Source organism: Dama dama, chromosome 23 (assembly GCF_033118175.1).
Source record: "Dama dama isolate Ldn47 chromosome 23, ASM3311817v1, whole genome shotgun sequence".
NCBI classification, from domain to species: Eukaryota; Metazoa; Chordata; class Mammalia; order Artiodactyla; family Cervidae; genus Dama; species Dama dama.
The window spans coordinates 44,150,931-44,175,726 of NC_083703.1; the positions used below are offsets into that span (position 1 = coordinate 44,150,931).

The 24,796-nt window shown below is 39.9% G+C and overlaps 1 protein-coding gene and 1 long non-coding RNA gene across 2 annotated transcripts; both read left to right on the forward strand.

Moving 5' to 3' along the window:
• Positions 1-1,133: 1,133 nt before the first annotated feature.
• Positions 1,134-20,894, forward strand: LOC133044806 (dihydrodiol dehydrogenase 3-like). Its single transcript, XM_061126560.1, has 11 exons — positions 1,134-1,326; positions 1,844-1,901; positions 2,239-2,433; positions 7,067-7,234; positions 8,351-8,467; positions 13,142-13,219; positions 13,633-13,755; positions 16,578-16,687; positions 17,830-17,995; positions 18,190-18,272; positions 20,618-20,894. The coding sequence occupies exons 3-11, from the start codon at positions 2,341-2,343 to the stop codon at positions 20,658-20,660; spliced, it is 981 nt and encodes a 326-aa protein (XP_060982543.1). The 5' UTR covers positions 1,134-1,326; positions 1,844-1,901; positions 2,239-2,340; the 3' UTR covers positions 20,661-20,894.
• LOC133044807 (uncharacterized) lies at positions 18,279-20,144 on the forward strand. The gene is made up of 2 exons (XR_009690060.1): positions 18,279-19,126; positions 19,611-20,144. It is a non-coding gene; the product is annotated as an uncharacterized LOC133044807 (long non-coding RNA).
• Positions 20,895-24,796: the final 3,902 nt, after the last annotated feature.

A 24,796-nucleotide genomic window follows, 5' to 3' on the forward strand; every position in this document is an offset into this window, starting at 1 on the left:
TAGTCAACACAAACTCAGAAAGAGTGAAGAAATATAAAAACTTTACATTTTTCTTCAATAGGCAGGGATAGTCAGAAGGTTAATTATGGAAATAGACAGCAAGGAGATCCAACCAATCCATCCTAAAGGAAACCAGTCCTGAATATTCATTGGAAGGACTGATGTTGAAGCTAAAACTCCAATACTTTGGCCACCCGATGTGAAGAATTGGCTCATTTGAAAACACCCTGATGCTGAGAAAGATTGAAGGTGGGAGAAGGAAATGACAGAGGATGAGATGGTTGGATGACATCGCCGACTCGATGGACATGAGTTTAAGTAAACTCCGGGAGTTGATGATGGACTGGGAAGACTGGTGTGCTGCAGTCTATGGGGTCACAAAGAATTGGACACGACTGATTGACTGAACTGAACTGAACTGAAAGCATTAAAGAGTAAAGGTCACCAAGAGAACTTGGCAGTTGAGCCAAGTGATTTGAGATAAAGTTTTAGGGTGTTTCCAGGAAGTTCCACTCCATTAAGCTTATCATAAATGTGATTTGCAGTTTCTTTCCCTTTCTGTGGGCTGATTTTTCACAACCTTTGTATTAAGTTTCCTTTGATGCAAAAACATTTTGAGTTTTGATGAGTACTGATTTACCTGTTTTTCCTTCAGTTGCCTGTGCTTTGGTGACATATCCAAATCTAGTGTCATGAAGCTTCCCTTTTAGTTTTTCTTTCAAGAGTTCTATATTTGTGTCTTGTATGTGTGAGTCTTTGCTGCATATTGAGGTTTATGTGTCTGGGGAGCAAGTGTGTTCACAATTGGGCACCTGAAACAAGTGCAAAATACCCACTCTTTGCAGATTAGTGCCATGTCCTGACTGGCCTTCACTAGTTAACTTGGTATGCTTTAGTCCTGCAATTAGCCCAGTAGTCAAGCTAAGGTCACTCAGTTCATTTCTGAGTGAGTCAGCATCTTGCCTGGAGGAGGTGTGCCTCTTTGATTCCCCTGAATGTATGGCTATTTTTAAATGACCTCTGTCCCCAAAATCCACACCCCAGTTCTACTCAGGGCTTTATATGCTCTAGCTATATCTCCACCCTTACTTCCTTGTCCCTGGAGCCATGTATATAGTCTCCCCTGCAACAGTAATGAGCTATTCCAGCTGTTCTTCAGTTTAAGCCTAGGTTTAGGTGAAACAGACACCAGTCTTCGGGCAGCCCCCAAACAGGTTAGAACACTGCATTAAGGTTTTTCTGATCAGTCTGGTTTGCTGGAGGCAGCTGGGAACAGAGCTGATACCCATTATAGATCAAGCCTTCACTGTTCAAGTCAGGGGAGAGGTAAGTGTGAGAAAAAACACAATAAAATGTCCTTCCTCTCAGTTCTGGGATTTTCCTGATTGTGTGTTCAACATGTTCCTGTAGACTTCTACTGTTTGACTGATTTCAGAGCTCCTGTGAGGTTTTTCATCTGGTTTCTGATTGTTACATTTCTAAGGGAGAATTCAATACTTCCTAGCTCACCATTTTGCTGACATCACTCCATGTGTTATATTTTATTTGACTTCACAACATCCCATTGTATCAATGCATCTTGATCTCCCTAACTCTGTCCATATTTGTTACAATTTAACTTGTGTACAGGTTCTTCATTTATGACTAACCATTGAGCAAGATAGTAATGTACATGAACTCATTATCATTTCCATTTTGATATCTTTCTAAAGGCTATGTAAATAAGTCAAAGATTAACCCCTGTAAGGGTCTTTTGCACAATGCACATGATATCCAAAAACTATTAATAATCAACCTCCAATAAACACGTTGTCATAATTTGTGGTTTTGATACTCTTTTCAGGATCTCACCACTGTTGGGTCTGGATAGAACATAACTATGCTGGTGGGAAAAGTAAAAGGCAAGTTTATTGTCCTTTGGTTTTCTTTATTAAGAAATAAGATTTTATAAAATGTTTATTAAACACTTGCTTAAATTGTATGGTTCTGTGAATGTGTGTGTGTATGTATGATAAAAGAGTTAATTTTTTTCAATTGATGTTTGATATATATTAAGCTTAATATTGGAAAAATGAAAAAAAAATTGTGTGGAAGTTTCTAGTCTAATATATGGCCAATAATTTTTCAATCTCATCATTATATAATTTAAAATTGCATTGATAAAGAAGCAAACAAGTTGATTGGCTTCAGTCCTCTTCTTATGCCCTGGGTATTGGTTTCACCTTGCCCCTCCTACAGTGTATCTGCTAACATTGGAGAGTGCAGCTGGGGTGTGACCATCCTGGTGTTTATCAATTGTGAAGGCAGAAGGGAAAAATCAGAGTCTGCTTAGTCAGAGAAATGGCAATGGATCCCCAACACCAGAAGAAAGTGAAGCTTAATGATGGCCACTTCATTCCTGTTCTGGGATTCGGCACTTTGGCACCTCCAGAGGTAAGAGTAGTGATTTGGGGTTGAGATATAAATAGTAAGTGGGGGTAACATGAGTGGAAGAGAACTTGGTCTGTCAAGCACTGAGCTCCTGTGTGACTCTGGGAGGATCACGTGGTTCCACTAACCAGGCTAGAACCATGCCCTGTGAAAGGGGAGAAAGCATCCAGTCTCCACTCTACATCAGGGTCTGAAGCTGTGCTCACCTGCAGATTTCTCTCAGTTCCCCTCCAGTTTCCACCTCTTTCACAGCTTAGCAGAAGAAGTGAGACTCGGCTGTCGAGAACATTGACTGTCAGCTATTTGGCTTTGAGGGCAATTGCAATGGTGGGGTTTCTTTGTGTATTTCATTCCAGAACTCTTCCATCCTTCCAAAGTAGTGTTTGACCCAGAGCAGTATTTGAGGTGGAAGGTCCTGAAGATGAGGTGACTGAAATCTAATGGGAGAGAATTGCTTTTCTACTGGGGGATACTTGCTCAGTCCAGGCGACACACAGCAGCTATGCTTTGCCTTGTGATTCTGCTTCTGCTTGGAAACTTTTTCTTATGGGAACTATAGTATCATTTGAGGCGATAAGCTACAATCTTACAGGTCAGCCTTTGTACTCTATCCTTGGGTTTTGTAGTGTCTTTTTATTAGAGTATAGTTTTCAGTCCTTGGGCATAAGATGGACCAGTGGACAAGTCTCTAGACTGGAAGCCAGAAACTTCACTGTTCATCTTGTCTTTAGAGTATGTAGTTGTGACAAGGGACTGGTCTTTAAACTTTGAATCTCACTTTTCTAATTTATAGAATAGAAGAAAATATTCAGAGATATTTTGCAGGCAAAAGACAGCGATTGTTCACTTTGCAAAATGTGATGAGCTGAGGGAAGGGTCCAGCCTAGTACTGAACTCACTGGTTCATTCCGCAGTACATCCCACAAGGCATGCGAGTATCAGGAAAACCAAGATTAGACCCAACAGGGGGAACTTGGACCAAGCATCTACCTCCTTGAAACATGAAAGATCCTGGATTGCAGAAACATATTGAAATATTATTCAGCTTGAAAACGGAAGTTAATTCCACCATTTGCAAACACACAGATGAACCTGGAGAATAGTAAGCAAAGTGAAATAAACCAGAAATAGAAAGACAAATACGGCATTTTGTCTTCAAAGATAGAATCTAAAAAATTGAACTGATAGAAACAGAGTGTAGAGGAATAGTGACCAGAAGCTGGGGACAAGGTTAGGAAAAATGGGAAGATGTTGGTCAAAGGTCCAGATCTTTTGTAATGCGATGAACAGAATGATGTACAGCATGGTGACGATACTTAAATATAATGGGTTATATTTTGAAATTTTATAAGAGAATAGATATTAAGTATTCTCACAAACACTCCCCAAAGTTAGCTATGTGAGATGAAAGGTCTGTTAACTAGCTTAATTGTGTTAATCATTTACAATAGATAGCTACATGAGAACATCACTTTGTACAGATTGAATAGATACAGTTTTCCTTTGGCGTTTTCTGTGTGATGTACTGGTAGACACCGGTCTTAGAAGCTTTCACCTGGTTTCTTGATGCATTTCAGTTCAGTTCAGTTGCTCAGTCATGTCCAAACTCTTTGTGACCCCATGGACTGCAGCACACCAGTCATCGCTGTCCATCATCCATCTGTCAGAGCCTGCTCTAACTCATGTCTATCAAGTTGGTGATGCCATCCAACCATCTCATCCTCTGTCATCCCCTTCTCCTCCTGCCTTCAATCTTTCCCAGCATCAGGGTCTTTTCCAATGAGTCAGTTCTTCACATCAAGTGGCCAAAAATTGAAACTTCAGCATCAGTCTTTCCAATGAATATTCAGGACTGATTTCCTTTAGGATTGATTGGTTTGATCTCCTTGCAGTCCAAGGGATCTTCAATAATCTTCTGCAACACCACAGTTCAAAAGCATCAGTTCTTTGGTGCTCAGCTTTCTCTGTGGTCCAATTCGCACATCCATACGTGATACTGGAAAAACCATACCTTTGACTAGACAGTTCTCTGTTGGCAAAGTAATGTCTCTATTTTTAATATTCTGTCTAGCTTGTTCCTAGCTTTTCTTCCAAGGAGCAAGGGTCTTTAATGTCTTCATGGCCGCAGTCACCAACTGCAGTGATCTTGGAGCCCAAGAAAATAAAGTCTGTCACTGTTTCAATTGTTTCCTCATCTATTTGCTATAGTTGTTTATTGATACCACCTTTAGGTAATAGCATCAGTAGTTTGGTGAATGTTGCTTATTGGTAACTCATTTTTCCCCACATCCTTGTATCTTAAATCTAGTACATGTCTCCTCTCACTATGCCTCCCCACCCCCTGCAAAGAGAATAATTGTAACTTTCTCATCATTGGTCTGTTCAAATTTTAATTTTAAATTGAAGTCACTTTAAGAAATATATATGAAGTTTGCTTTAAAAATAGGGTCTTTTTTTTGCAAGGTTATAGTGAAATGAAAATTAAAATTAAGGAGTAATAGAGGACTTTAAAAGAAAATAAAAAAAAAGAAAAAAGAAAAAAAATTTAATTAAAATAGTAAAAATATATGAGAAAAATTAAGGAGTAATAGAGAACTTTAAAAGAAAATAAAAGAAAAAAGAGAAAAAGGGAAAAAAATTTAATTAAAAAATAGTAAAAATATATGACAATGAAATTTAAGGAGTAATAGAGGAGTAATAGGGAATTTTAAAAGAAAATAAAAGAGAGAAATTTTAAAAAAGAAAAAGAAAGAAAAGAAAAAAAAATTTTTAATTAAAAAAAATAGTAAAAATATATCTAGGAATTTCTCTGGAGCTGTTGTGGGCAGTGTGGGTTCAGTTCAGTTTCAGATAGCTCCTTGTTCCAGTTTACACTTCTCGATATCTATAGGCCCCTTCCAGTGTAGTCGGTGTTAACTACAGGGATTTTAATCTGTCAGCCTTCAGAATGGGAGAAAATAATAGCAAATGAAGAAACAGACAAAGGATTAATCTCAAAAATATACAAGCAACTCCTGTAGCTCAATTCCAGAAAAATAAATGACCCAATCAAAAAATGGGCCAAAGATCTAAACAGACAGTTCTCCAAAGAAGACATACAGACGGCTAACAAACACAAGAAAAGATGCTCAACATCACTCATTATCAGAGAAATGCAAATTGAAACCTCAATGAGGTACCATTACACGCCAGTCAGAATGGCTGCTAACCAAAAGTCTACAAGCAATAAATGCTGGAGAGGGTGTGGAGAAAAGGGAACCCTCTTACACTGTTGGTGGGAATGCAAACGAGTATAACCACTATGGAGAACAGTGTGGAGATTCCTTAAAAAACTGGAAATAGAACTGCCATATGACCCAGCAATCCCACTCCTGGGCATACACACCAAGGAAACCAGATCTGAAAGAGACACGTGCACCCCAATGTTCATCACAGCACTGTTTTTAATAGCCAGGACATGGAAGCAACCTAGATGCCCATCAGCAGATGAATGGATAAGGAAGCTGTGGTACATATACACCATGGAATATTACTCAGCCATTAAAAAGAATTCATTTGAATCAGTTCTAATGAGATGGATGAAACTGGAGCCCATTATACAGAGTGAAGTAAGCCAGAAAGATAAAGAGCAATACAGTATACTAATGCACATATATGGAATTTAGAAAGATGGTAACGATAACCCTATACGCAAAACAGAAAAAGAGACACAGATGTGAAGAACAGACTTTTGGACTCTGTGGGAGAAGGCAAGGGTGGGATGTTCAGAGAGAACAGCATTGAAACAAGTATACTATCAAGGATGAAACAGATCACCAGCCCAGGTTGGATACATGAGATGGGTGCTCAGGGCTGGTGCACTGGGAAGACCCAGAGGGATGGGATGGAGAGGGAGGCGGGGAGGGGGGGGGATCGGGATGGGGAATACATGTAAATCCATGGCTGATTCGTGTCAACGTATGGCAAAAACCACTACAATATTGTAAAGTAATTAGCCTCCAATGAATAAAAATAAATGGAAAAATAAATAAATAAAGTCGCTTTACTTCTTTGAAGCTAGACCAGAGCAGTGTGATTTAATATGGGCTAATGAATCAGGGCTTCCCTGGTGGCTCAGATGGTAAAGAATCTGCCTGAAATGTTGGAGACCTGAGTTCGATCCTTGGGTTGGGAAGATTCCCTGGAGAGGGAACTGGCAGCCAACTCCAGTATTCTTGCCTGGGAACCTCATGGACAGAGGAGTCTCATGGGGTACAGTCCAGTCTTGATGTTTTTATCATATATCTTGTACCTTTGTTGATTTTGCTTCAGACATCTCACAGTACAAATCCTATCCATGACTACAATTTTATTCTGAGTCCTTTGGGTTCTTCCAGCAAATCACTGAAACTGGTGGTGGGCCTGGAGTCCTCTGATGCCTGCAATCAACTACTGATCACCTGGGGTTGAAGGGTTCCTGGGTGCCCATTTAATCACTGACCAGGAACGTTCAGGGAAACTGTCATGGATCCATCACCACATATAAAGAGCTAAACAAAGGTATAAAGAAATGTTGGTTCTTAGTACGATCAAGCTTCTCTCTTGGCAATCTCTTAATCATGTGAATATTCAACAACTGCTTTTCTTGCTTACATAGGTTCCTAAGAGTGAAGCTCTGGAGGTCACCAAATTTGCTATAGAGGTTGGATTTCGCCATATTGACTGTGCTTATTTGTACCAAAATGAAGAGCAGGTTGGCCAAGCCATTCGAAGCAAGATTGAAGATGGCACTGTAAAGAGAGAAGACATATTCTACACTTCAAAGGTTCTGTGTGTGCTGTGTGTGTGTGTGCATGTGTGTGCAAGTGACTGGGGGCAGATGACAATTATGTAATAGGACCAGTGGTTTACTGAACAGTGCTTATTGGTACCCCTTTTTATCCACACATATTAAATCTAGTACCTTAAACTTAGTATCCTTCTCCTCTCACTGTGCCCCCTCAAAGAGAGTAATTGTAACTTTCTCATCATTGCTGTGTTCAAATTTTAATTTTAAATTAAAATCACTTTACTTCTTTGAACCTAGAGCAGAGCCATGTGACCTAGTATGGGCTAATGAGTCAGGGCTTCCCTGGTGGCTCAGATGGTTAAGAATCTGTCTGAAATTGCAGGAGATGTGAGTTCGATCCCTGGGTTAGGAAGATCCACTGGAGAGGGAAATGGCTACCCATTCCAGTATTGTTGCTTGGGAATCCGATGGAAAAATGAGCCTCGTGGGCTACAGTCCAGGGGTCGCAAAGATTCAGACACAATTGAGTGACTAAAACTATACTATGTTTACTTAATGAATACTTTACTTTACTTACTTTACTCCCAGACAACCTGGGAGCAGATTATAGCTTTTCTTATCATCTGGGAGACTTCTCAAATTTCTTCACGATCTGTATCTCAGTTCTCATCTCCCAGAGCAAGAGAACATTTGAGAGGCACTTTGTGCATTACATAAAATCTAGCCAAAGTGTCTCAAATTATATTCTGTTCATATTAATGTGTTCAAAGCACTTTTCCCTACAGTTATGTGAATAAGATATTAATTAACTTTGAGAAGATGGATTGTTTGATCAAATTAGACTAAGTTTGTGCTTTTACACTCTATCAAGCATAATTCAGTTGATGGGCATGGTAATTATTTGATAAAGTTATTTATATCTTGATTCATTTCTTTCCATTGTGAAAGATGTACTGATGACAAATTCAATCAAATAATGAAATTTACATGGCTAGGTTAGATAAAGAATGGAACTCAAGAAGAAATGGAACAGTTTTTCTCATGGTCATCTCTTTCTAACCAATAATAACGTCTAATTATTAAGTAAAAGAAGACAAGCACAATTACATGCAGCAATCATTTCCCACAGCTTCCTTTGTTTAATCTCTGCAGGTATGGTGCACTTTCCTTCGACCAGAGTTGGTCCGACCAGCCTTGGAAAAGTCACTGAAAGATCTTCAACTGGAATATGTCGATCTCTATATTATTCACCATCCAGTGGCTCTGGCGGTAGGTGATTTCTGTGATCAGCTCTGTTTTATTTCTTGGGTCAGAATGTCTATAACTTGCATGGATGGTTGACAAGATTTTTCTTAGTAGATTTGAAGGAAAGATTACACTAGAGTGGAATCCCCTACATAATCATTTGTGATCATCATTTTGGGGAGGTTCTTTGAATCTCTTACCTGCCTCCAGAGAAATGAGTTAAATAATCTAATTCTCTAGGCCTCAAAATCTTGAGGTTGTAGAAATAGGCAAGTTCTGTGCATGGCGCTGATTAGGACTCAGAGTCTGGGGACCTCACTACAGAGTTCAGGAAAGAGTGCTAAGCACTGACACAGCCTCACACCTGAACAGGATGAGGTTTTCTCATCTTTCACCCTTTCACATTTTGTGGATTTGGAGGTGTCCTTCCGGGTGAGTCTAAACCTCACAGTCTTCTCAGGACTTGGGAGACCTTGCCCACTGTCACCTGTGTTCACAGTGACCTTTGCAGACTGCACTTAGCCGTTAAGAACTGTATTATGTGGAGGGGAATTTTCCAGTTGCTTCAGTGGTTAGGACTGTGCACTTTTGTTGCTGAGTCAGGGTGTTTTGAGGGAGGGGTTTCAATTCCTGTTCAAGGAACTAAGATACAGCAAACCCATGGCACAGCCAAAGCAAAGTAACAAGAACAAAGTCTATTATGAAGAACTTATTTTTAGAATACAGAATATACAGAATTCTTCTCAAGTCATCCTTTGCCAAAGAGTTTATTGGACTATGTAGATGATAATTCCCATCTACTTAGATTTCAGGATTCCTAATACTTGACAGAAATGTCTCCGGTTTTCTGTTTCTTGTAATAACATCACTCTTGATTTGCTTGATGCTTTTCTCAGCACTTTTCATCACTGGCAGATTGACCTTGACCAGTTCAAGCTTCATCAATCCAGAATATTTGAGAGTATGTCTGCATCTACCACATAACTTATCAGTCTAAGGAGAACCTTGCTGGTTCATGTGTATGTCCTGAAGCTATCTGATGTTCATAGTGCGAAGGAACTCTGATATTTAGTCCAGGTCAAAATGGAAATTTTTATGCCAGCAGCAAGGCATAATTTACTGTTACTTTCTGCACAATAGAGGCATTTTGCAAGAGGAAAGTATAAGGGGAAGAAAAAATTTCACTTAAGGCACTGACAATTCCCAGGAGAATGTAGGGAAATAATATCTATCAAAACATACAGTAAATATAAGAGATTAGTGGAAAATAGACTTTTAAAAACATTGCTGATAACTCCATTTGCAAACCACTTTGCAAGTATTAGTATCCGGAATGTTGTAAACATACCTCATGTAGGTTTAGCGTCCTAGTCCCAGATGTGCGTGGCAAGCTGGCTTAATATTCAGTTCAGTCGCTCAGTCGTGTCTGACTCTTTGCGACCCCATGGACTGCAGCACACCAGGCCTCCCTGTCCATCACAAACTCCCGGAGTTTAATTAGACTCATGTCCATTGAGTCGGTGATGCCATCCAACCATCTCATCCTCTGTCGTCCCCTTCTCCTCCTGCCCTCAATCTTTGCCAGCATCAGGGTCTTATCCAATGAGTCAGCTCTTCCATCAGGTGGCCAAAGTATTGGAGCGTCAGCTTCAACATCAGTCCTTCCAATGAACACTCAGGACTGGCCTCCTTTAGGATGGACTGGCTGGATCTCCTTGCAGTCCAAGGGACTCTCAAGAGTCTTCTCCAACACTGCAGATCAAAAGCATCAATTCTTCTGCACTCAGCTTTCTTTATAGTCCAACTCTCACATCCTTACATGACTACTGGAAAAACCATAGCCTTGACTAGACAGACCTTTGTTGGCAAAGTAATGTCTCTGCTTTTTAACATGCTGTCTAGGCTGGTCATATTTTTCCTGCCAAGGAGTAAGCATCTTTTAATTTCATGGCTGCAGTCACCATCTGCAGTGATTTTGGAGCCCCCCAAAATAAAGTCTGCCACTGTTTCCCCATCTATTTATCGTGAAGTGATAGGACCAGATGCCATGATCTTAGTTTTCTGAATGTTGAGCTTTATGCTAACATTTTCACTCTCCTGCTCCACTTTCATCAAGAGACTCATTAGTTCCTCTTCACTTTCTGCTGTAAGGGTGGTGTCATCTGTATATCTGAGGTTATTGATATTTCTCCTGGCAATCTTGATTCCAGCTTGCGCTTCATCCAGCCCAGCATTTCTCATGATGTACTCTGTATATAAGTTAAATAAGCAGGGTGACAGTATACAGCCCTGACATACTCCTTTTCCTATTTGGAACCAGTCTGTTGTTCCATGTCCAATTCTAACTATTGCTTCCTCATGTCCATACAGGTTTCTCAAGAGGCAGGTCAAGTGATCTGGTATTCCCATCTCTTTCAGAATTTTCCACAGTTTATTGTGATTCACACAGTCAAAGGCTTTGGCATACTCAATAAAGCACAAATAGATGTTTTTCTGGAACTCTCTTGCTTTTTCAATGATCCAGCAGATGTTGTCAATTTGATCTCTGGTTCTTCTGCCTTTTCTGAATCCAGCTTGAACATTTGGAAGTTCACAGTTCACACACTGCTGAAGCCTGGCTTGGAGAATTTTGAACATTACTTTGCTAGTGTGTGAGATGAGTGCAATTGTACAGTAGTGTGAACATTCTTTGGCATTGCCTTTCTTTGGGACTGGAATGAAAACTGATCTTTTCCAGTCCCATGGCCACTGCCGAGTTTTCCAAACTTGCTGGCATATTGAGTGCAGCACTTTCAAAGCATCATCCTTTAGGATTTTAAATAGCTCAACTGGAATCCCATCACCTCCACTAACTTTATTTCCAGTGATGCTTCCTAAGGCCCACTTGACTTCCCACTCCAGGATGTCTGGCTCTAGGTGAGTGATCACACCATCATGATTATCTGGGTCCTGAAGATCTTTTTTGTACAGTTTTTCTGTGTATTGTTGCCACCTCTTCTTAATATCTTCTGCTTCTATTAGGTCTATACCATTTCTGTCCTTTATTGAGCCCATCTTTGCATGAAATATTCCCTTGGTATCTCTGATTTTCTTGAAGAGATCTCTAGTCTTTCCCATTCTATGGTTTTCCTCTATTTCTTTGCACTGATCATTGAGGAAGGCTTTCTTATCTCTCCTTCTAGTCTTTGGAACTCTGCATTCAAATGGGTATGTCTTTCCTTTTCTCCTTTGCTTTTCACTACTTTTCACAGCTATTTGTAAGGCCTCCTCAGACAGCCATTTTGCTTTTTTGCATTTCTTTTTCTTGGGGATTTTCTTGCTCCCTGTCTCCTGTACAATGTCATGAACCTCTGTCCACAGTTCATCAGGCAATCTGTCTATCAGATCTAGTCCCTTGAATTTATTTCTCACTTTCACTGTATAATCATAAGGGATTTAGTTTAGGTCATATCTGAATGGTCTAGTAGTTTTCCACACTTTCTTCAATTTATGTCTGAATTTGGCAATAAGGAGTTCATGATCCTAGCCAGTCAGCTCCCAGTCTTGTTTATGCTGACTGTATAGAGCTTCTCCATTTTGGCTGCAAAGAATATAATCAATCTGATTTCAGTGTTGGCCATCCGGTGATGTCCATGTGAAGAGTCTTCTCTTGTGTTGTTGGAAGAGGGTGTTTGCTATGACCCGTGTGTTCTCTTGGTCAAACTCTATTAGCCTTTGCCCTGCTTCATTTTGTACTCCAAGGCCAAACTTGCCTGTTACTCCAGGTGTTTCTTGACTTCCTACTTTTGCATTCCAGTCCCCTATAATGAAAAGGACATCTTTTATTAGTGTTAGTTCTAAAAGGTCTTGTAGGTCTTCATAGAACCGTTCAACTTCAGCTTCTTCTGTGTTACTGATTGGGGCATAGACTTGGATTACCGTGATATTGAATGGTTTGCCTTGGAAACAAACAGAGATCATTCTGTCTTTTTTTGAGATTGGATCCAGGTACTGAATTTTGGACTCTTTTGGTGATTATGATGGCTTCTCCATTTCTTCTAAGGGATTCCTGCCAACAGTAATAGATATAATGGTCATCTGAGTTAAATTCACCCATTCCAGTCCATTTTAGTTCACTGATTCCTAGAATTCGACATTAACTCTTGCAATCTCCTGTTTGACCACTTCCAGTTTCCCTTGATTCATGGAACTAACATTCCAGGTTCCCATACAATATTGCTCTTTACAGCATCAGACCTTGCTTCTATCACCAGTCACATCCACAACTGGGTGTTGTTTTTGCTTTGACTCTGTCCCTTAATTATTTCTGGAGTTATTTCTCCACTGATCTCCAGTAGCATATCGGGCACCTATGGACCTGGGGAGTTCATCTTTCAGTGTCCTATCTTTTTGCCTTTTCATACTGTTCATAGGGTTCTAAAGGCATGAATACTGAAGTGCTTTGGCATTCCTTTCTCCAGTGGACCACATTTGTCATAGCTCTCCAACATGATCCCTCTGTCTTGGGTGGCCCTACATGGCATAGCTTAGTTTCATTGAATTAGACAAGGCTGTGATCCATGTGATCAGATTGGCTAGTTGTCTGTGATTGTGGTTTCAATCTGTCTGCCCTCTGATACCCTCTCTCAGTGCCCTCTCTCTGGCTAAGTGTGGAGAAATTATTTGGTAACATCTTTAAAATGATTGCTTCTATTCCAGCCAGGTGAGGCAATTTTCCCAACAGATGAAAATGGAAAAATGATATATGACTCAGCGGATCTCTGTCGCACATGGGAGGTGAGTCTAGGGAAGGAGCCAGGTGAGGTGGGGTACCTCCTTCATTTCTTCCACCTGTGAGAATGGGCAGTGGACCATCAGACTGAGCAGTTCTTGAATCTAAGGGCTGTGATGCTGGGGTCGTAGGGGAGGAAACTATTGCTCAAATGTTGACAGAGAAGAACAGTGGAAGAGAATTTGGGAATGTGAAGACAGGCATCTATTTCCTTCCATGTGATGTATCTTCTCTGGGGTTTTTCTAAGGAGGATACTGTAATTCTTGTGTCATGAACTTCTTCCCCTTTTTTCTTCCTTATAATCAATGCTAATTCTTGACAAGAGACACTTTTAATAATTTTTTTATAATCATTAATCTTGTTCTATTGCCCATTCCAAGTGACTGTTCATGACTGCTCATCACCCCTCCCTCCCAGGTCCTGGAGAAGTGTAAGGACGCAGGGCTGACCAAGTCCATCGGGGTGTCCAACTTCAACCACAAGCAGCTGGAGAAGATCCTGAACAAGCCGGGGCTCAAGTACAAGCCCGTCTGCAACCAGGTGAGCAGCCTTGACTCCTCTCCCTCCTGCTCTTCAGAACCTCCTTCTTGCGCTGGAGCCAGATGTCTGCCTGTCCTTCCCTCCTGTTCATCTGACCTTTGGGGACAGAAGGTTCTAGAGTGCAGAGCCTCTGTCTGGACAGTGTGAAAAGAATCTGTAACAGTATCTTTGATAAGATCTGGGTGGAAACGGTGGGGATAGCTTCCTGCTAAATTGTGATGATGCCTGAGGGAAGGTAATGGAAGTGAAAGGGGTTAGACTAGTCCCTCAGATCTTAGAGGAAGGAGGTGTTCCTCTGAGATGAAAGCATGACCAGAAATCAGCATGAAAGTGCTCAGATGAAACTGTGTACAGGAAGGAAGACCATGAAAACATGGAATGGGAAGTAAATAAACAAAAACCAGGTGAGACAGGTGTCAAGGCTTTGTGTGGAGTTTGGATGCCTGAATCCTTAGTCTTAGTGCCCCAGCTTCAACAGGGAGCACAGTACAGAGAAATCTGCTGGAGACTATGAAAGTCACCCAGGTTAGAGGATGAAGCTAAATGCTTAGGGGGATCCTGACAGTTGATGGAAGGATTACTCAGGAATTAGAGCAGACATTGTGATTTACTCAGTCTGATTCTGGTTTCCACATCTATTTCTAGCATAAAATTGTGAAAGACATTTTTTCTGTCTTTCTGTGGCTCTTACTTTTTTTGGTTCTATTTGTACTTTGTGAGAAAACTTAACATGAAATCTACCCTTTTACCAAATTTTTAACTATACAATACAATAATGTTATTAACTCTAGGGACAGTGGTGTACAGCAAATCTAGAGTTTATTCATCTTGTATAATTGAGATTTATTAGGATTAGCAATTCCTGGTTTTTCCCACTTCCCACCCCCTGGTGACAAGCACTCTACCATTTAATTCTGAGTTTAACCCCTCTCCATATATATTTTAACTTATATATGATATATATGTCATGTAGTATTTATCCTTCTGCAATGGTCTTATTTCATATGTACCAAAGTCTTTAAGGTACAACTTTCAGTTAAGGAAAAAGAATCTTCTATAATGCAAGAAATATATATTTATATCAATTATATATATATATGTGTATATATTTGTATATATATATATGTATATAGAATCTTCTCAATGATAAAAGTTGGAAATTAATGTGATCCTGGCGTAAGTTTTGTTTTGCTCCTATGTTCTCATGTGAAAATTTTCAGATATTAGAAAAGTTAGGAGTATGGCAGAGAATATATATATATATGTACATACATACATTACATATATATATAATTTTGCTGATCTGGGTCTGATTGTGGTTCCTATGTCACTTTGAATCATCTTTATCAAGCACTTTTAACTTAGAATGGTCTCTCAATCTTTATGTTACCAGGATATCCAGACAAGTTTTGACAAATAGAATGTATTTATCGTTGTTATTTTGTGATGCTAATTAACTTGTTTCTGTAATCCTAGATTATGTAAATTAATAGTAAAATCTGAATGTCTTACTATATTAAGGTTAAATATTTTGACAAGAAAATGTCAGTTTCATGCTTTGTCCCTTAAATGAACCTTGGTTGGAAGTACATAGTGACAAGTTGTCCCACTGTGTGTGACAGTACCTTTGTTCTCCTGGTAAAGCTATTAATAGCTAGATCTTTTATTTGGAGATGTGTATTTTCTCTGTTGAAATTACCTAGTCATCTGTTGGACAATAACCATCATTAGGGGAAGTTTGATTTCCCCCAAGTTTTCATGTAATGGTTGAGAATCCATTGATGACTTCTATCTTCATTCATTGGGATGTTTTTCATTATTTTCCATTTTAAATGCTCTTTTTAATCTTCTGACCTGACATTTTATTGTAAAAATAATATTCCCTCATTAATTCAGGATAAAACATACCTATTCCCTGGTAGCTCAGCTGGTAAAGTATCGGCTGCAATGCAAGAGACCACAGTTCAATTCCTGGGTCAGGAAGTTCCCCTGGAGAAGGGATAGGTTACTCACTCCAGTATTCTTGTACTTCTCTGGTGGCTCAGATAGTAAAGAATGTGCCTTCAATGAGGGAGACCTGGGTTTGATCCCTGGGTTGGGAAGATCCCCTGGAGGAGGGCATGCAACCTACTCCAGTATTCTTGCCTGAAGAAGTCCATGGACAGAGGAGCCTGGTGTGCTACAGTCCATGGGCTTGCAAAGAGTTGGACATGACTGGACGACTAAGTACAACATTCCTATAAGACCATGTAAAAATCTTCATTCCTTCCCATTAATTGTCAGTTTTTGAAAAAGGATTTGTTGTAATAGTCACAGTCTGTGGTGGGAAATGTTTTTTGCTCTTTGGGATTTTTATTGCCTCTGTGTGCTACATTTGCTTTCATTCATAACTCCCTTTGGTTCTCAAATCTACTCAAATGTCACCAGTGGGAACCCATCAAACTGGTTCTTTTGTCCTTCAGACATTTCTTCATAAGACTTTGTGCAATTTCTTTCTTTCTGGCATAGTTTGATGTCCAAGGCTTAGAAAGCTCTTTTCCTGTCCCAGATCTGGAATTAAGCACGTGTGTTGGGGATGTTCAGTAGTGTTCAGCAACCAAGATCTGGTCCATAGAATTACTTGCTTTCAGTAATGTCATTATTTTTTACCTTCTCAGAGAACAGAGATATAAATTTCTTTTAAAGTATTTCTCTCTTTGGTGGTTCCAGTCATAATGTGATATGACACGATTTTTCTTTAGCATATAATTTTTACTTTTAAGCTTTCTCTGGCACATTACCTTTCCATATAATCTAACATTCTCTATACTGGCATTCTACAGGTGGAATGCCACCCTTATCTCAATCAGAGCAAGCTGCTGGAGTTCTGCAAGTCACATGATATTGTCCTTGTTGCCTATGGTGCTCTGGGATCCCAACGATCATTACAATGGTAATAAACATTATTGATGGCAACAATGAGCTTACCTAAAACTCTATTTTTGATGAAAATGTTATCATACTGCACTCAGTGCTTTGAAGATAACTCTCAACAGGCAGAGGGGGGAGAAGACAGATGGGAGAAATTCTCTTTTGTCTTCGTATCATCCAGCCAGTTTTCTTACATTGCATTTGTCTTGTATATAGATTTTAACACAAGTGTCTACTTTAAAATCTCTATATATTGCCTCATTTGAAAACTAAGACATAAGCTTTGTCATAATTTATTTATTTATGCACTGATGAGCACATTACTATTAATAGACTTTTCAAGCTTCCCTCACTTTATTTCTAAAATCAGGATAGCATTAATTGCTCAGTCCTGTCAGCTCTTTGTGACCCCATGTACTGTAGCCCTCCAGGCTCCTCTGTCCATGGAATTCTCCAGGCAAGAATACTGGAGTGGATAACCATTACCTTCTCTATGGGATCTTCCTGACCCAGGGATTAAACATGTATTGCAAGCGGACTCCTTACCATCTGAGCTATGATGGAAGCCCCAAATCAGGATAATAGTATGTAATTCCCAGGTGCATCATGATTGAAAAATAAGTATAATTTGAACCATTTTATAAACATTTGTAGAAGAATTGCACAATGTAAATAATCATGAAAAGCATGGTTCTCCTTTTTAGACTACTCTGCTTTTATCAACACCTTAGACAAGTGTAAGTTAAAGGAAAAAATATTTTGCAATCTTTTGCATCACGTTCTCCTTTCAAGCCATTGTCTTTATTTTTGAGCTCTGATTGGAGGAGGAAACAACCACAGAGAAGTAAAAAGGAAACAAAATCCATGCGTTTGGCAGTCCTGGTCTCAACTCAATAATGCACCCAAATCACCTGCAGATCTTTGTAAATACAGAATGGGAAGTGACACAGTTGAGGTTCTGATTCAGTTTGTCTTCAGCTAAGCCATGGAATTTGTGTTTCTAACAAGATCCCAGGTGATGCAGATGTTGCTGGTCCATGGACCACAGTTTGAGAAGCACTGGTCTAGAGTAGAGATACTGGTCTGTTTGGGAAGCCTCTTCATAAACTCATAAACTTCATAAACTCAGTCTCAGCTCCTCAGAACTTCTGAATTTCCTTCCAGGTTGGATCCAAACCTCCCCTTTCTCTTGGAGGACCCAGTTCTCTCTGCCATTGCCCAAAAGCACAAGCAAACTCCGGCTCTGGTTGCCCTTCGCTACCAGATGCAACGTGGGGTTGTGGTTCTGGCCAAGAGTTACAACAAGAAGCGGATCAAAGAGAACATGCAGGTGATGATGAGTGGGGCTGTGGGCAGAGGGCTCTTAAGAGATATCCTTCACGAGGGTCATTCCTTGTCCAACTTGGACAGACACAACTTCCCTGTCCCTTCTTCTTATCTGCATCCATCTAAAATGTTCTCCAGTCTCCAGGGGGAGGCCGGCTCCTTGGGGCAGAGATTAATAGGATTCTTCCTTCCTTCTAGGTGTTTGACTTTGAACTGACTCCAGAAGACATGGAAGCAATTGATGGCATCAACAGAAATATAAGATATTATGAATATCTAATGTAAGTGACTGTTTCACATGCACAGTTTTTTTGTTTTGTTTTCTTTTGTAGCCAGCAGGTCAGCAGGGGATCTAAGCTTTTCAAAAGCTTAATTCTTGGAAGAGAGTCCTGATTTCCAGTGTGGGAGTAAACCAGGGTCTTCCTGCCAACCTCAGAACAAAGGTTTCCTCCAGAACTCCGTCTCTCACCAACAGAATGTGATTGGTCCCAGGACAACTCAGAGTTGACATCGTGGTGAATTCGCTACTTTGTGTCTCTAATCCCTGTGCCTGGTGTCCCTCCTCTCAGGGCCGAGGGACCTAGCAGACACAGAGGGCGCAGTGTCTGCAGTTCACTCTTCTTTCAGAAAGTGAAAGTGAACGCGTTAGTTGCTCAGTCTTGTCTGACTCTTTGGGACCTCATGGCCTGTAACCTACCAGGCTCCTTCTTTCAGGGACTGATGCAAATGTTTCACCTTTAATTCTTTATAGAATCAGGAGGAAATGATACACAATGACTGTGTAATAAGGAATCCATCCTGAATTATATTCCTGCTTATCCTAACACAATTGTAAATGCATTGTGGATATTATTTCTGGAGGAGGGGCCCATGAAGACCAACATGCTTCAGTGTGAGAAGTCACAGTGAGCCTACCTCCACTAGCTCCGCTAAGTGTCTGGTGGATTTTCTCCCTGGTGGACTTTTCTTTATCAAGGCACCATCTATTTCTTCCAAATTTATTTCTTTGTTGACCTTTCCCCCATCACATCTCCCATTTCCTCATCCTTAAAATGTCACCAACTGAATTATAAGGAGATCATGAGCTTAACTGATCCTCCAGTGACTGCTGTGTCCTTAGTAGGACACACCCCAGGTAAGATTGTGTGGGTCTTCTGGTTTCTTGAGTTCAGACTTACCACAGTGTAGCCTTTGTCCACCAGGGTTCCATTCCCTGGGGAGTTCCTGTCTCCCTGACTTTGACTTAGTCACTAACATTGAATTCCAGTTGCCTAATTACTGCAGGAGGATGTCAGGATTGAAAAGACAGAATACTAATCAAACAGGGAGAAGTTGGAAGGGAGTTTAGAGAGAAGGGAACACAAATTAGTGATGAAATGAAATTTTAGTTTCAAATGAAAGATCTCAAAACTCCTTTTGTTTATAGTGCTCACAGTCTTTAGTCATGTCTGACTGTTTGTGACCTTACAGACTGTAGCCCACGAGGGTCCTCTGTCCATGAGATTCTCTGTCCATGGAAGACTCTTTACCCACTGAGCTACTTGCGAAGCCACCTTGTTTGTAAAGAAGACATATTTTTTTATATTTATATATACATATACATGTTTATGGCTTCCTAGGTGGTCGTAGTGCTAAAGAACCTGCCTGCCAATGCAGAAGACACAAGAGATGCGTTTGATCCCTGGGTGGGAAGATCCCCTGGAGCAGTGCAGGCAACCCACTCCAGTATTTTTGCCTAGAGAATCTCATGGACAGAGAAGTCTGGTGAGCTATAGTCCTTAGGGTCGCTAAGAGTGGGACACAACTGAGCAACTTAGAGTGTACGCATACATATGTATATGTATATTGTGATTCTGAAAAAAGACATGATGAAAAATGAGAAAAGATAGCAAGTTACTTTTCTGTTCTCAAAAACTGTTAAGTGTATTCTGTGTTCTCCTTCATTATGCTGTGAATGCCTAGACTTACTCATCCTTGTAGGTTTGTGTCGATAGCACAGCTTCTGGCACATGGAATGGCTCAGGATGCACTCTTTAATGAACTGAATTGAAAAGAACAAATTTAGAAAGAAAAATCAGACTATAAGGAAGGAAAACAGCAGTAATGTTAATTAATAAATAATGAATGTAGTCATATAATACAAATTAAGAAAGCAGTAATCACATTTTATAGGTATGATTATTTAGGTGTATGTGATATTTCTTCAGTTTAATGTAATTCCTTAATGGAAGCACCCTGTATTTTGGGATATGCTCAATATTACTTTGAATGGATGTATGAGAAACAGCAAGGAACTCCTTACTTGTGATCCTTCTCACCACTTAGGGTTGAAAGTGGTATTGAAATGATCTCCACAGTTAGTTGTTAGGTCTTGCACCCTCTTATAAATTGTAACCTGAGTCAAACTACCTGTCACTGTGGGGTGAATATTACACGTGAATGTTGGGACTGGACATGCAGGTGCCATGTGCTCATGGAACAGATATCTGCTTGTGCTTCTCGGGGGGAAAAGATGGGATGTGTTTCTGGATTTCAAGCTTTAGCCCATTGTGATTGCATCACAGAGTAATGGTCTCTATGACAATATGACAGATTTAATAAATTATTCCTCCTCTTTCTCTTTCAGGTGGGTTGATCACCCTGAGTATCCATTTTCTGAAGAATATTGACTGTGAGCTGTCCACTATCCATTCTACCAGAACTTTTTCTCTAGGGCTCTGAAGAGCATTTCTGTACTTGGTGGAGGTGTTTAAAAGAAGTTTCTGACTTTTGAAAGCTGATTTATCTTTAAAAAAGTTTTTATGAAATAATGAAGATTTCAAATATAGATACTAGTTTTCCTGGTAACAAAATAATTTGGAAAATAAAAAAGAAAGGATGAAAAATAAAAATAACCTCTGATTAACCCATTTAATAAATTTGGTGTGTTTTCCTTTGAAAATGAATCAGCTGATCTGAGAAAGAAATAGAAAATTTTGTTCAAGCCAAATTTGAGAGCTATAACCCAGGAAGAGCCTCTCAGAATGCTCTGGAAACTGTCTGTCCTCTAGAAGTCAAGGCCCAGGGATGTAAGTTTGAAGACAGAGGGCTTTGCATGAAAAGACATTTTATTGACACTGTACATAATGCAGGTCTAAGTGTCATCATGGTAGGTCATGTGACCTCTTGCATGATCAAGAAGGAATTTATCTTTCAAGGATCTGTCTTACTGATGCTGGGAGAATGTTGCTTTTCATGGTTGAGCAGGTGTTCCCGCTGATGTGGGAGGTCTGATCCATGCATAATGCAGAAACACAACTCACAGTGAGGAGAGAAGAGTGCAAAAGGCAGAGAAAATTTTTTTATATTTAAATTTTTCTTGCCATAAAATATAAATTTAATTTCATACTTTCATGACTCTCTTGTACAAAAGTGTGTGCCTGTTTATTTACAATTTGAAATAATCTTCAATATACAGGTTTTATACCTTTTTTTTTTTTACTTAGCATAAGTACTTTTGTAATCTGTTGAGTGTTATCTGATGCTTGCTAAAGGGGAAGGGGTTGGGAGAGGGCTTGATCGGGAGTTTGGGGTTAGCAGATGCAAACTCTTACACATGGATTGGATTAGCACAAATACCAACTTACAACACAGGGAACTATATTCTATATCCTATGATAAACCATAATGGAAAAGAATATGAAAAAGAATGTGTATATATGTGTGTGTGTGTGTGTAAATGTGTCACTTTGCTATAGGCAGTAATTGGCACAACATTGTAATTCAACTATGCTTCAATAAAAAATGAACTACAAATTTTCCAATATTATATTTTGCTTCTTAAAGTGCTTCCCACATGGCTCAGTGGTAAAGAATCAGTGTACCAATGCAAGAGACTCAGGTTTGATCCCTGGATTGGGAAGATCCCCTGGAGAAGGAAATGGAAACCCACTCCAGTATTCTTGCCTGGGAAACCCCATGGACAGAGGAGCCTGGTACCCTCCAGTCCATGGAGTTGCAAGAGTCAGACTTGACGTTGCCACTGAGCATGCATGTGTGTTATAAAGCAGTGCATCTTTTCAATTTATTTAATTTTTAAAAATGGTTAGAATGTCTATATTTAAAATTTTTATTGAGATATAGTTGGTTTACAATGTAGTGTTAATTTCTTCTGTATAGGAAAATGATCGGTATATGTGTGTGTGTGTATATATATATATATATATTATATATATATGTATATATGTAAATGGCAACACACTCCAGTATTCTTACCTGGAGAATCATACAAAGAGAGAAGCCTGGAGGTCTATAGCCCATAGGGTCGCACAAAGATGGATGTGATTGAAAAAATTTAGCGCGTGCACACACACACACACACACACACACACACACACACATATATATACACATAAATGCTTACACATACATTATTCTTTATGCTAAACATTTTGACTAGTTCTTATATGTTTTGTTTTTTATTCATTGATTTATTCAACAAAACTATTGAAAAATTTTAGTAAGACATTATTTTATCAATAAATAAAATAGTTAATATTAAGATAAATTCTTGAGTTGATAGTCTAGTGGAGAAGCAGACTGAATGATATCAGGAGTACTTAGCTGTTAGAAATGGGTAAGTGTCTGTTGCAGATAATTCTACACAAGCTCTCCCATTTTAGTGCATCTGTTAGGCAGAGGTTCCAAACACCCTTCATCCCACACAACATAAACACCCTTGCAACACAGAGACAGTGGCTCCTTGCAGAGACATGGAGGGCATGTTTTCTGTGCAGTAAGGTAAAGAAAACATCTCTCTCTTGAGAAAGGGAAGGATGCTGAGGGCATATTGTCATTGATCCAGGATCCTTAGACCCTAGGCTTTTCTCCTGTTACTCCACCCACTGAATATTCATGGGTTGATATGTGTTTCCATGGAAAAACAGACTGGTTCCAAATAGGAGGAGTATGTCAGGGCTGTATATTGTCACCCTGCTTATTTAACTTATATGCAGAGTACATCATGAGAAATGCTGGGCTGGATGAAGCACAAGCTGGAATCAAGATTGCCAGGAGAAATATCAATAACCTCAGATATGCAGATGACACCACCCTTATGGCAGAAAGTGAAGAGGAACTAAAGAACCTCTTGAGGAAAGAGAAACAGGAGAGTGAAAAAGTTGGCTTAAAGCTCAACATTCAGAAAACTAAGATCATGTCATCTGCTCCCATCACTTCATGGCAAATATATGGGGAAACAGTGGAAACAGTGGTAGACTTTATTTTGGGGGGCTCCAAAATCACTGCAGATGGTGACTGCAGCCATGAAATTAAAGGATGCTTACTCCTTGGCAAGAAAGTTATGACCAGCCTAGACAGCATGTTAAAAAGCAGAGTCATTACTTTGCCAATAAAGGTCTGTCTAGTCAAGACTATGGTTTTTCCAGTAATCATGTATGGATGTGAGAGGTGGATTATAAAGAAAGCTGAGTGCCGAAGAATTGATGCTTTTGAGCTGTGGTGTTGGAGTAGACTCTTGAGAGTCCCTTAGACAGCAAGGAGATCTAACCAGTCCATTCTAAAGGAGATCAGTCCTGGGTGTTCATTGGAAGGACTGATGTTGAAGCTGAAACTCCAATCTTTTGGCCACCTGATGAGAAGAGCTGACTCATTTGAAAAGACTCTGATGCTGGGGAAGATTGAAGGCAGGAGGAGAAGGGGACGACAGAGGATGAGATGGTTGGATGACATCACCAACTCACTGGACATGAGTTTGATTAAACTCCAGGAGTTGGTGACGGACAGGGAGGCCTGGCGTGCTGCAGTCCATGGGGTCACAAAGAGTCGGACACGACTGGGTGACTGAACTGAACTGACCTGAACTGATATGAGTTCAAATCTTATCAAATAAGAAAATGTTACTATAGTTTTGGGCTGTAGAGGGTGGGTGAGTGTGCTTTGCTTAATAGGTGCAGGCTTTGTGTCTTTGACTTGGAACCCAACAAGTGTTGCAAAATCAGCTTTCTATTAGTTTGCCCAAAGTCGAGTCTGTGTACATGTGACAGTAAATATAGTGTTTGCTAGTAGGTGAGTAAGGAATGAGCTGTCTCACTGGGATCCCACTAGAAGGGTTATGTACCTTAGATGTGCTTATATCCAAGAGGTCAGGGTTCTTCCCCAAAAGGGAGAACTAAAGATCTTTTAGAGATGAGGAACACAGTCTTGATTGGAAGCAGTTTCAAAAGTTTGGGAGGAGTTGACGAGGAAGCATTGACATATATACACTATCTATTATACATGTGTAAAATAGATAGCTAGTGGGAAGCTGCTGTGTAGCACAGGGAGCTCAGCTCTGTGCTCTGTGATGACCTAGAGGGATGGGTGTTGGGGGGAGAAGGTGGGAGAGAGACTCAAAAGGGAGGAAATATATGCGTAACTGTGCTGATAATTGAAGGATAATTGCTTTACCAGGCAAATTACCACAGTGGGCTAATTCCCTCAAGACAGTGTGACCCACTATGGAGTAGTTAGTGAGGTGTTTCATGCTGTTTAAGGATCAGGGCATGACCAGCTCATGCACAGTCCTTGGACTGGTTGGCATCAAGGTGAAGTTTCAGGCATTATCAACCTCCTGGTTTCAACCAGTCTAGGGTCTATTTGCTTGACCTCAGCAATTCTCATCTGGAGGGGGTCTGCTTCCTGTAAAAACAGTTTAGGAAGGTGTGTCAGGGCTTTATCTGTATCTATCAGGGACTATGTGAGTCCCCTGATTCTGTAGTGTGGGAGAATTATAGTCTAACTTGTTACCAGTTCCCTAGTCCTACAG

Bases quoted from the DNA above. Each gene is read 5' to 3' on its own strand.
- LOC133044806 (XM_061126560.1), top strand. From the start codon at position 2,341: ATGGCAATGGATCCCCAACACCAGAAGAAAGTGAAGCTTAATGATGGC. The intron at 2,434-7,066 runs GTAAGAGTAGTG...TTGCTTACATAG, and splicing joins GCACTTTGGCACCTCCAGAG to GTTCCTAAGAGTGAAGCTCT. The intron at 13,756-16,577 runs GTGAGCAGCCTT...GGCATTCTACAG, and splicing joins ACAAGCCCGTCTGCAACCAG to GTGGAATGCCACCCTTATCT.